Raw genomic sequence first — 12,105 nt, forward strand, 5'->3', positions numbered from 1 at the left:
TGGCATGACCGGGGTGACAGTGGGCCAAGGGTGGGGGTCCTCTTGCCCCTGAATCAGCTCTTGAGTGGAATTGGGGGGGGGGGGGCTACGATCCAGTGAGCCCCCTCAGGATGGAGCTGGCTCGTCACTGCTCTTGAGAGGGCCTTCAGTGCCCTCTGACCTCCAGCCCCACACCTGAGTTCTGCCCAACCGGAATCTTAGGGCAGGAGTGCCAGGTGCCCAGCAGGTCTTGTGTGTAAGAGCATAGAGAAAAACATAGAGTGAATATTTGCCAAAATAGTAATAATGATATTTTTTTAGGTGATGAAATTTTGGATGACTTTGGTCTTCTTTATACTTACCTGTTTTTTTTCTGATTATTCTATATTAGGTACTTTTTTTTTTTTTTAACAGAACAAAGTACTTCTGATTTTTCAAGCTAGTAGAGGACGGATTCCCTGCGAACACGTCTCTAGCCTCACTGACCTCCTCCAGCCTCGCGCACCCTGAGCAGACCCTGGTGCCCACACCCCAGCACCTACCCTGCCTGGGCCACACTGCCCAGTGCCCCGGGACAGTGGAGGGAGGCGAGGGCCAGTCCGACGGCGCGGCGTCTTCCTGTCCTGCACGTGGCCTGCGATGGGATGGACAAGGAGGAAGAGAACCACTACGTTTCGCAACTTAGGGACGTCTACAGCAGCTGTGACACCACGGGGACAGGCTTCCTGGACCGGGAGGAGCTGACCCAGCTCTGCCTGAAGCTCCATCTAGAAAAACAGCTGCCTGTCCTTCTGCACACACTTCTTGGAAACAACCAGTTCGCCAGGGTGGGTACTGGACTTCACTCTCGCAGAGAAAAGCATGGAGAGCCTGTGGTGACAGCTGTGGGCATCTGAGAAACACCAGTTGACTAGAGATATTCATCAAACAAAAGTTAGGAGGAAATGGGATGCTATTTTTCCTTTTATGGAACTCTTGTATTGTAGAAAGAGGTTTCTTAAGATTGCCCTTTTTTAAGCGTAGTAACTTCCAGAGATTTTTGTTCCATTTTTCCAAAAAGATATTTAATGTCTGATTTGTCTGGGGAGTGGAAGGTTGTTATGGATGGTTCACAAAACACAGTGATCTGTGTGCAGCTCACGTGCTGGGTCATTCAGAGGCAGCTTCGAAGTACCTCCAAGGCAGATTGTCTCATAAAATTGCCCAGCGTGAAATTCGTCCAGCAGCTGGACAAAACATCACGCGTTGCTATTGCAGGAACGAAGGCTCCCTGCCTTCAGAGGTGCCCTCTGAATGTATCTGTCCCAGATAGGAAGAAAGTGTGCATGGAGTTCTTTTCTCTAGTCCTGACGGGAACAGTGAGAAGCGTCTTAGTGTTCCTGTTTCTTAAATGTGTCCAGATGTAACATATTCATTTTATGCTTGTAATTAATGAATTTTTTTTCGTTTGGCTGCCCTCGGTCGTTGTTGCCGGTAGGCTTTCTCCAGTTGCAGCGAGTGGGGGCTGTTCTTCGTTCCTCATTGCAGTGGCTTCTCCTGTTGCAGAGCCCTGGCTCGAGAGTTCAGGCTCAATAGTTGTGGTGCTTGGGCTTAGTTGCTCCACAGCATGAGTGATCTACTCACACCAGGGATCGAACCCCACGTCCATTCCGTTGGCAGGCAGATTCTTAACCATTAGACCATCAGGGAGGTACACATGTTCATTTTAAAAACAGTGCCTGGGAATTCCCTGGTGGTCCAGTAATTAGGAATCTAGGCTTTCACTGCCAGGGGCCCATGTTCAATCCCTGGTTTGGAAATTAAGATCCCACAGACTGCAAAAAAAAAAAAAAAAAAAGCAGTACCTGTAATAGTGTTGGTCATCTTACCTTTGAAGGAAGAGTATTTTCCCCCCACAGCACTCAATAAAACTGGTCTCATTTTGAAAGAGAAAAAAAAATCTAGCCTGGAAAGATGCCTGAGTTGGTTCTTGGGCAGAAACAAACGAAGAACAACCTAAAACGCCTCCCTGCTGGCCCCGGGGGAGCTTCTAGGCGAATCTGACTCCTGTTACTTCCCTAGAGCCCGTGTGGCCGGTGCTGTCAGCAGAGCTGCTCCTGCAGCGAGGACTCTGCCTCACACACCCACCTCACCCTGCTCGGTCACTTTCCCCTCTACTGCTGTTTCTTTATGGACTTAAGCCTCAGGTGTGGGAACTCCCTCGTGGTCCAGCGGTTAAGACTCCGTGCTTCCATTGCAGGGGGAGCTTGTTCCATCCCTGGCTGGTGAACTGAGACGCCACACGTCATTCATGGTGTGGCTGGGGAAAAAAAAAACTGGGTGTGATTTTGATCGCTCATGTCTAGCCCCTCTTGATATCACCAGGAATTGTATTCGAGGGCTAGGTGAGCAAAAGGCACATTTGTGAAAATCAACACTGGTTAAAACAGCGTAAACAGGTTATCTGGTTTCCTTGGTGTTTTTTATCCTGGCCCTTCCTCCTTTTGTGAGCTGTGATGGGAGAGGACACAGAAACACAGTCAAATGGTATCAGATAAAACAGCAGCACACTCAGCCATCATGTTCCCTCCTGTTTTTTTTTTTTTGGTAATGCTACACAGCTTGTAGGATCTTAGTTCCCCAACGAGGGGTTGAACCTGGGCTCTTGGCTGTGAGAGTGCAGAGTCCTAACCACTGAACCACCAGAGAATTCCCAAATCCCCTCCTGTTTGATGGCTCGAAAGAAAGCTGATAAGTATTATCAAAGACGCAAAAGAAATCTGAGATTGGATCAGACAAAATGGCCGTTTCATTCTGCTCCCATGCAGTCAACAAGGTGGTGTTTTTTTTTTTTTTTTAATATTTATTCATTTATTTAGCTGCACCCGTCTTCCCTGCGACATGTGGGCTCTTTAGTTGGGGCATTTGAACTCTTAGCTGTGACGTGTGAGATCTGGTTCCCTGACCAGCAGTGGAGCTGGGTCCCCTGCATTGGGAGCTTGGAGTCTCAGCCACTGGACTACCAGGGAAGTCCCTCAACAAGTATTTTTGAGCACTTCTTATGTGCTAGGCAACATCTAGAAGCTAGGAGTGTAAAATGAAAGCAATATAATATCTCTGTGAGATGAAAGCTATGCAAGAATACTCTTGCTAGTATTGATCCACATGGCAAAAGTCTGGATACAGCCTTTTCAATATGAGATTCGTTAAGGTCCATATAGTCAAAGCAGTGGTTTTTCCAGCAGTCATGTATGGATGTGAGAGTTGAATCATAAAGAAGGCTGAGTGGCAAAGAATTGATGCTTTTGAATTGTGGTGCTGGAGAAGATTTTTGAATCAAAAGGAGATCAAACCAGTCGATCCTAAAGGAAATCAACCTGGAATATTCATTGGAAGGACTGATGCTGAAGCTAAAGCTCCAGTACTCTGGCCACTGATGGGAAGAGCCAACTCATTGGAAAAGACTCTGATGCCGGGAAAGATTAAGGGTAGGGAGGAGAAGGGGACAACAGAGAATGAGATGGTTGGATGGCATCACCGAAATGACATGAACTTGGGCAAACTCTGGGAGATGGTGAGGGACAAGGGAAGCCTGGTGTGTTGCAGTCCATGGGGTCGCAAAAAGTTGGACATGACTTGTGACTGGAAACGATAAATTAATAGATCCACCTGATGAAATTGATGCATCCTCCTAAAAAAGAGAGAAGAGGCTTCAGACATTGTCATATTAGCAGTTTAGCAAATTCACGCCCACCTTCCAGTGAGGGCTACTAGAATGGTAAGTCCATACACCACAAGGAAGAGTAGTCCCCACTCGCCACAAATGAAGAAAGCCTGCATGCAGCAACAAAGACCGAGCACAGCCAAAAATGAATCAATAGAACGTTGTTTTTTTTTTTTAAAAGAAGAAAGGTGAAAGAATGTCTCCTTGAGAAGGTGAATTCTGCTCAGTTTTGAAAGGATATAGAGACCAACACATCCAATAGATATTTGTTGAATATTTACAGTGTGTCAGCCATGAGACCACGTGCTAGTTGGGGAGCCAGAAAATAAACACACATATAAGTAGTCCACCTTCAAGTCTGATACGTGTGTAACCCAGGCAGAGACGTTCCACAGCCAACAGCTGCGTTTAGTGCTCAGAGGCAGCAATAGAATTGTGCTCATTCAAGTTCTGTGCCAGGGGTGGGAAGCGTACTTGGACCTATAGCCCCAGGCCTGCTTTTCTAGCACATACCGGTGACATTTTGACCTCCAAGTATCTCTTGCGTTGATTTCGTTCTGTGTGACTTCAGGTGAAGCACAGGTAGAGAAAAGAGTTGGGAAGTGTGCAGCTCAGCGAACATCCATTCCAAGCATACCTGGGCCCCCAGCATCCTGCATCCCTCCTCAGGTGCCCCTGTGGTCCCTCTGGCCCCAACAGTTACCACTGTCTTGATGAGAACAGCATCGATTTGTTCGCCTATTTCTGACCTTCACACAGGTGGATGGATATATACAGCGCATGCCCAGTGCATACTCTGGTCCTTTCACTCAGTGTTGTGTCTGCAGTCTATATTCAGATAGTGTAGGTCAGGGTCAATATGTCGTCTCTGTCAGTGTTTTTTATTTCCCCTGTTGTCATCTTTCATTGTCTGACTGAATCACAGTTTATTTACCCATTTTCTTTAGGCGCATCTGGATCATTTCCAATATTCTTTAATAAATTATGTTTTTGCTGAAAAAGAATCAAAGTGAAATTAAAACATTTCAGACAATCACACTAAAAGAGCTTAGCACCAGCAGACTTAAGAAAACACGTAAGTCTCAAAGATCTATTTCAAATAGATGGAAAACTATCCCAGGCAGAAGGTTGGAAATGAAGGAAGAAATGAAAAACAAATCGGAAACTATTTGAATAATTCTAAATGAACATTGACTATATAAAACAAAAATACCTTGTAAGGAGTTAAAATAAATGATAACAAAGGCACAAAAATATCAGACAGGCTTTGTGTTGTCCCTGAAGAGGATTAAAACTGGTTAATATGAAACTTTTAAGCTCCACAAGAAAGCTAGTCTCTAGGGTAAAAAGCATTACTGAACTGAAGAGGGTCAGCATTGTATAGTGACAAAAGATTCAATATACTGAGAGGATATGAATGTATATTCTGTGACCCAGCAATCCCATTCTTAGGTGTGTATACTCCAGAGAAACTCTTAGGACATATGTGTGACTGTTCAGAGCTTTTTTCTCCCTCCAGTGTAGGGGCGGGGGATTTAATCCGGAAAGGAGCCTTGGTGGAGGACTAGCCTAGGTGCTGGCACGTTCTCTTTCTTGGTGGGTAGTGAAGGCATGCATATTTCTTTATGTGTTAATGTTTGTGGTCATGAGACACCTCTTTTCTGTACCTTTTTTCTAACTATGTTATCTAATTTCCTTTTATGGAGTTGTTAATAGTGTTTTTTGGTGAAGGGCTTATGATTCACTCTTTTTTTTTTTAATTTAAATTTATTTATTTTAATTGGAGGCTAATTACTTTACAATTTGTATTGGTTTTGCCAGACATCAGCATAAATCCGCCACAGGTATACACATGTTCCCCATGCTGAACCCCCCTCCCTCCTCCCTCCCCGTACCATCCCTCTGGGTCATCCCAGTGCACCAGCCCCAAGCATCCTGTATCCTGCATCAAACCTGGACTGGCGATTCGTTTCTTATATGATGTTATACATGTTTCAATGCCATTCTCCCAAATCATCCCACTCTCTCCCTCTCCCACAGAGTCCAAAAGACTGTTCTATGCATCTGTGTCTCTTTTGCTGTCTCGCATACAGGGTTATCGTGACCATCTTTCTAAATTCCATATATATGCATTAGTATACTATATAAGTGTTTTTCTTTCTGGCTTACTTCACTCTGTATAATAGGCTCCAGTTTCATCCACCTCATTAGAACTGATTCAAATGTATTCTTTTTAATGGCTGAGTAATACTCCATTGTGTATATGTACCACAGCTTTGTTATCCATTCATCTGCTGATGGACATCTAGGTTGTTTCCATGTCCTGGCTATTATAAACAGTGCTGTGATGAACATTGGGGTACACGTGTCTCTTTCAATACTGGTTTCCTTGGTGTGTATGCCCAGCAGTGGGATTGCTCGGTCATAAGGCAGTTCTATTTCCAGTTTTTTAAGGAATCTCCACACTGTTCTCCATAGTGGCTGTACTAGTTTGCATTCCCACCAACAGTGTCAGAGGGTTCCCTTTTTTCCACACCCTCTCCAGCATTTATTGCTTGTAGACTTTCGACGGCAGTCATTCTCACTGGTGTGAAATGGTACCTCTTTGTGGTTTTGATTTGCATTTCTCTGATAATGAGTGATGTTGAGCATCTTTTCATGTGTTTGTTAGCCATCTCTATGTCTTCTTTGGAGAAATGCCTGTTTAGCTCTTTGGCCCATTTTTTGATTGGGTTGTTTATTTTCTGGAATTGAGCTGCAGGAGTTGCTTGTATATTTTTGAGATTAGTTGTTTGTCAGTTGCTTCATTTGCTATTATTTTCTCCCATTCTGAAGGCTGTATTTTCACCTTGCTTATAGTTTCCTTTGTTGTGCAGAAGCTTTTAATTTTAATTAGGTCCCATTTGTTTATTTTTGCTTTTATTTCCAATATTCTGGGAGGTGGGTCATAGAGGATCCTGCTGTGATTTATGTCAGAGAGTGTTTTGCCTCTGTTCTCCTCTAGGAGTTTTATAGTTTCTGGTCTTATGTTTAGATCTTTAATCCATTTTGAGTTTATTTTTGTGTGCGGTGTTAGAAAGTGTTCTAGTGGGAGACTTTAATACCCCATTCACACCTATGGATAGATCAACTAAACAGAAAATTAACAAAGAAACACAAACTTTAAATGATACAATAGACCAGTTAGACCTAATTGATATCTATAGGACATTTCACCCCAAAACAATGAATTTCACCTTTTTCTCAAGTGCACACGGAACCTTCTCCAGGATAGATCACATCCTGGGCCTTAAATCTAGCCTTGGTAAATTCAAAAAAATCGAAATCATTCCAAGCATCTTTTCTGACCACAATGCAGTAAGATTAGATCTTAATTACAGGAGAAGAACTATTAAAAATTGCAACATATGGAGGCTAAACAACACGCTGCTGAATAACCAACAAATCACAGAAGAAATCAAAAAAGAAATCAAAATATGCATAGAAACGAATGAAAATGAAAACACAACAACCCAAAACCTGTGGGACACTATAAAAGCAGTGCCAAGGGGAAAGTTCATAGCAATACAGGCATACCTCAAGAAACAAGAAAAAAGTCAAATAAATAACCTAACTCTACACCTAAAGCAACTAGAAAAGGAAGAAATGGAGAACCCCAGGGTTAGTAGAAGGAAAGAAATCTTAAAAATTAGGGCAGAAATAAATGCAAAAGAAACAAAAGAGACCATAGCAAAAATCAACAAAGCCAAAAGCTGGTACTTTGAAAGGATAAATAAAATTGGCAAACCATTAGCCAGACTCATCAAGAAACAAAGGGAGAAAAATCAAATCAATAAAATTAGAAATGAAAATGGAGAGATCACAACAAACAACACAGAAATCCAAAGGATCATAAGAGACTACTATCAGCAATTATATGCCAATAAAATGGACAACGTGGAAGAAATGCACAAATTCTTAGAAAAATACAACTTTCCAAAACTGAACCAGGAAGAGATGGAAAATCTTAAAAGATCCATCACAAGCATGGAAATTGAAACTGTAATCAGAAATCTTCTAGTAAACAGAAGCCCAGGTCCAGACGGCTTCACGGCTGAATTCTACCAAAAATTTCGAGAAGAGCTAACACCTATCCTACTCAAACTCTTCCAGAAAATTGCAGAGGAAGGTAAACTTCCAGACTCATTCTATGAGGTCACCATCACCCTAATACCAAAACCTGACAAAGATGCCACAAAAAAAAGAAAACTGCAGCCAATATCACTGATGAACATAGATGCAAAAATCCTTAACAAAATTCTAGCAATCAAAGTCCAACAACACATTAAAAAGATCATACACCATGACCAAGTGGGCTTTATCCCAGGGATGCAAGGATTCTTCAATATCCACAAATCAATCAATGTAATTCACCAGATTAACAAATTAAAAAATAAAAGCCATATGATTATCTCAATAGATGCAGAGAAAGCCTTTGACAAAATTCAACATCCATTTATGATAAATTCTCCAGAAAGCAGGAATAGAAGGAACATACCTCAACATAATAAAAGCTATATACGATTCACTCTTAATTGCCTTACTATGTCTTCAGGTTTTTTTAAACCTTCAGTAAATATTTGCAAGGAGATCCAACCAGTCACATTCTAAAGGAGATCGGTCCTGGGTATTCTTTGGAAGGAATCATGCTAAAGCTGAAACTCCAGTACTTTGGCCACCTCATGTGAGGAGTTGACTCATTGGAAAAGACTGTGACGCTTGGAGGGATTGGGGGCAGGAGGAGAAGGGGACGACAGAGGATGAGATGGCTGGATGGCATCACCAACTCAATGGACGTGAGTTTGAGTGAACTCCGGGAGTTGGTGATGAACAGGGAGGCCTGGCGTGCTGCGATTCTTGGGGTCGCAAAGAGTTGGACACGGCTGAGCGACTGAACTGAACTGAACTATTTGAAAAAACAAATGTCCTCAGTGCTGAAGGCAATATAAGATCTTCCATCTGAGAAAACCTCAAAGCCCAGTGTGTTACGTATGTGGCCTGTAGAAAAGCAGTGTTGACCGCTTTTCTCAAATTCACAGGTTAACTTCGAGGAATTTAAGGACGGTTTTGTGGCTGTGTTGTCATCACAGGCTGGTCTTGCTTCCTCAGATGAAGACAGTGGGTCTTTGGAGTCAGGTAAGAGGCCTTTCTGGTCTTCCTTACGTCTCTTTCTGTGATTCTGTGACTTCTGGAGTGTGATGTTGTACCTGAACAAGGCAGCAGGTCTGTTCCCCAGCTGCATGGACTGGGACCAGCACCTGGGTTTTTTCTTCTTTGGCTTCCTTTTTTGTTCAGTGGTTCTGTAAGGGAAAAGTCCTGTGTTTTCCTCTGCACTGCACAAAATTTCTCTGCATACCCTGGCACTTCTGGTCACTAGATCTCTGTAGTTTCTCCTGCAACAGGCCATTTTGCAACACCAACTGGGTGTCCTGCAGTTCAACTCCATTCTGACACTGTCTCCCTGGACACAGCTGCAGATCCCACAGGCTAAGACCGCACTGCCTTCAGACAACAATCTCAAGCCCAGCTTATCACCTTGTGCTTCTGACCCATTGGCTAAAGATTGGGGGTGCCCATGGCCTCCTTCAGTTGAGTTCAGTTCAGTTCAGTCTCTCAGTCATGTCCGACTCTTTGCGACCCCATGAATTGCAGCACGCCAGGCCTCCCTGTCAATCACCAACTCCCGGAGTTCACTCAAACTCATGTCCATTGAGTCAGTGACACCATCCAGCCATCTCATCCTCTGTCTTCCCCTTCTTCTCCTGCCTCCAATCCCTCCAAGCATCACAGTCTTTTCCAATGAGTCAACTCCTCACATGAGGTGGCCAAAGTACTGGAGTTTCAGCTTTAGCATCATTCCTTCCAAAGAAATCCCAGGGCTGATCTTCAGAATGGACTGATCCAGAGTCTTCTCCAACACCACAGTTCAAAAGCATCAATTCTTTGGCGCTCAGTTTTCTTCACAGTCCAACTCTCACATCCATATATGACCACTGGAAAAACCATAGCCTTTACTAGACGGACCTTTGTTGGCAAAGTAATGTCTCTGCTTTTCAATATGCTATCTAGGTTGGTCATAACTTTTCTTCCAAGGAGTAAGTGTCTTTTAATTTCATGGCTGCAGTCACCATCTGCAGTGATTTTGGAGCCCAAAAAAATAAAGTCCCCATCTATTTCCCATGAAGTGATGGGACCAGATGCCATGATCTTTGTTTTCTGAATGTTGAACTTTAAGCCAACTTTTTCACTCTCCACTTTCACTTTCATCAAGAGGCTTTTTAGTTCCTCTTTACTTTCTGCCATAAGGGTGGTGTCATCTGCATATCTGAGGTTATTGATATTTCTCCCAGCAATCTTGCTTCCAGCCTGTGCTTCTTCCAGTCCAGTGTTTCTCATGATGTACTCTGCATGTAAGTTAAATAAGCAGGGTGACAATATATAGCCTTGACATAGCCTTTTCCTATTTGGAACCAGTCTGTTGTTCCATGTCCAGTTCTAACTGTTGCCTCCTGACTGGCATACAGGTTTCTCAAGAGGTAGGTCAGGTGGTCTGGTATGCCCATCTCTTTCAGAATTTTCCACAGTTTATTGTGATCCACAGAGTCAAAGGCCTTGGCATAGTCAAGAAAGCAGAAATAGATGTTTTTCTGGAACTCTGTTGCTTTTTCCATGATCCAGCAGATGTTGGCAATTTGATCTCTGGTTCCTCTGCCTTTTGTAAAACCAGCTTGAACATCAGGGAGTTCAGAGTTCACGTATTGCTGAAGCCTGGCTTGGAGAATTTTGAGCATTACTTCACTAGCGTGTAAGATGAGTGCAATTGTGTGGTAGTTTGAGCATTCTTTGGCATTGCCTTTATTTGGGATTGGAATGAAAACTGACCTTTTCCAGTCCTGTGACCACTGCTGAGTTTTTCAGATTTGCTGGCATATTGAGTACAGCACTTTCACAGCATCATCTTCCAGGATTTGAAATAGCTCAACTGGAATTCTATCACTTCCACTAGCTGTGTTCGTAGTGATGCTTTCTAAGGCCCACTTGACTTCACATTCCAGGATGTCTGGCTCTAGGTGAGTGATCACACCTTTGTGATATTCTTGTTCTTGAAGATCTTTTTTGTATAGTTCTTCTGTGTATTCTTGCCACCTCTTCATAATATCTTCTGCTTCTGTTAGGTCCATACCATTTCTGTCCTTTATTGAGCCCATCTTTGCATGAAATGTTCCCTTGGTATCTCTAATTTTCTTGAAGAGATCTTTGGTCTTTCCCATTCTGTTCTTTTCCTCTATTTCTTTCCATTGATTGCTGAAGAAGGTTTTCTTATCTCTTCTTGCTATTCTCTGGAACTCTGCATTCAGATGCTTATATCTGTCCTTTTCTCCTTTGCTTTTTGCTTCTCTTCTTTTCACAGCTATTTGTAAGGCCTCCCCAGACAGCCATTTTGCTTTTTTGCATTTCTTTTCCATGGGGATGGTCTTGATCCCTGTCTGCTGTACAATGTCACGAACCTCATTCCATAGTTCATCAGGCACTCTATCTATCAGATCTAGTCCCTTAAATCTATTTCTCACTTCCACTGTATAATCATAAGGGATTTGATTTAGGTCATACTTGAATCATCTAGCGGTTTTCCCTACTTTCTTCAATTTTAGTCTGAATTTGGTAATAAGGGGTTCATGATCTGAGCCACAGTCAGCTCCAGGTCTTGTTTTTGGTGACTGTATAGAGCTTCTCCATCTTTGGCTGCAAAGAATATAATCACTCTGATTTTGGTGTTGACCATCTGGTGATGTCCATGTTTAGAGTCTTCTCTTGTGTTGTTGGAAGAGGGTGTTTGCTAGGACCAGTGCATTGTCTTGGCAAAATTTGCCCTGCTTCATTCTGTATTCCAAGGCTAAATTTGCCTGTTACTCCAGGTGTTTCTTGACTTCCTACTTTTACATTCCAGTCCCCTATAATGAAAAGGATATGTTTTTTGGGTGTTAGTTCTAAAAGGTCTTGTAGGTCTTCATAGAACCCTTCAACTTCAGCTTCTTCAGCATTACTGGTTGGGGCATAGACTTGGATTACCGTGATACTGAGTGGTTTGCCTTGGAAACAAACAGAGATCATTCTGTCGTTTTTGATGTTGCATCCAAGTACTGCATTTCATACTCTTTTGTTGACCATGATGGCTACTCCATTTCTTCTGAGGGATTCCTGCCCGCAGTAGTAGATACAATGGTCATCTGAGGTAAATTCACCCATTCCAGTCCATTTTATTTCGCTGATTCCTAGAATGTTGACGCTTGCTCTTGCCATCTCTTGTTTGACCACTTCCAATTTGCCTTGATTCGTGGACCTGACATTCCAGGTTCCTATGCAATATTGCTCTTTACAGCATC

The 12,105-nt window shown here is 42.9% G+C and overlaps 1 protein-coding gene across 1 annotated transcript in view; it reads left to right on the forward strand.

Annotated features, from left to right (window-relative positions):
* Positions 1 to 623: 623 nt before the first annotated feature.
* The window catches only part of NINL (ninein like), a 58,555-nt gene continuing 47,073 nt past the window's right edge, over positions 624 to 12,105 (forward strand). Inside the window, exons 1-2 of the mRNA XM_052651217.1 lie at positions 624 to 806; positions 8,761 to 8,857. Coding sequence (XP_052507177.1) covers positions 624 to 806; positions 8,761 to 8,857 — 280 coding nt within the window. The remainder of the gene's footprint in view (positions 807 to 8,760; positions 8,858 to 12,105) is intronic.

This window comes from Budorcas taxicolor, chromosome 13, assembly GCF_023091745.1.
Source record: "Budorcas taxicolor isolate Tak-1 chromosome 13, Takin1.1, whole genome shotgun sequence".
Taxonomy (NCBI): Eukaryota; Metazoa; Chordata; class Mammalia; order Artiodactyla; family Bovidae; genus Budorcas; species Budorcas taxicolor.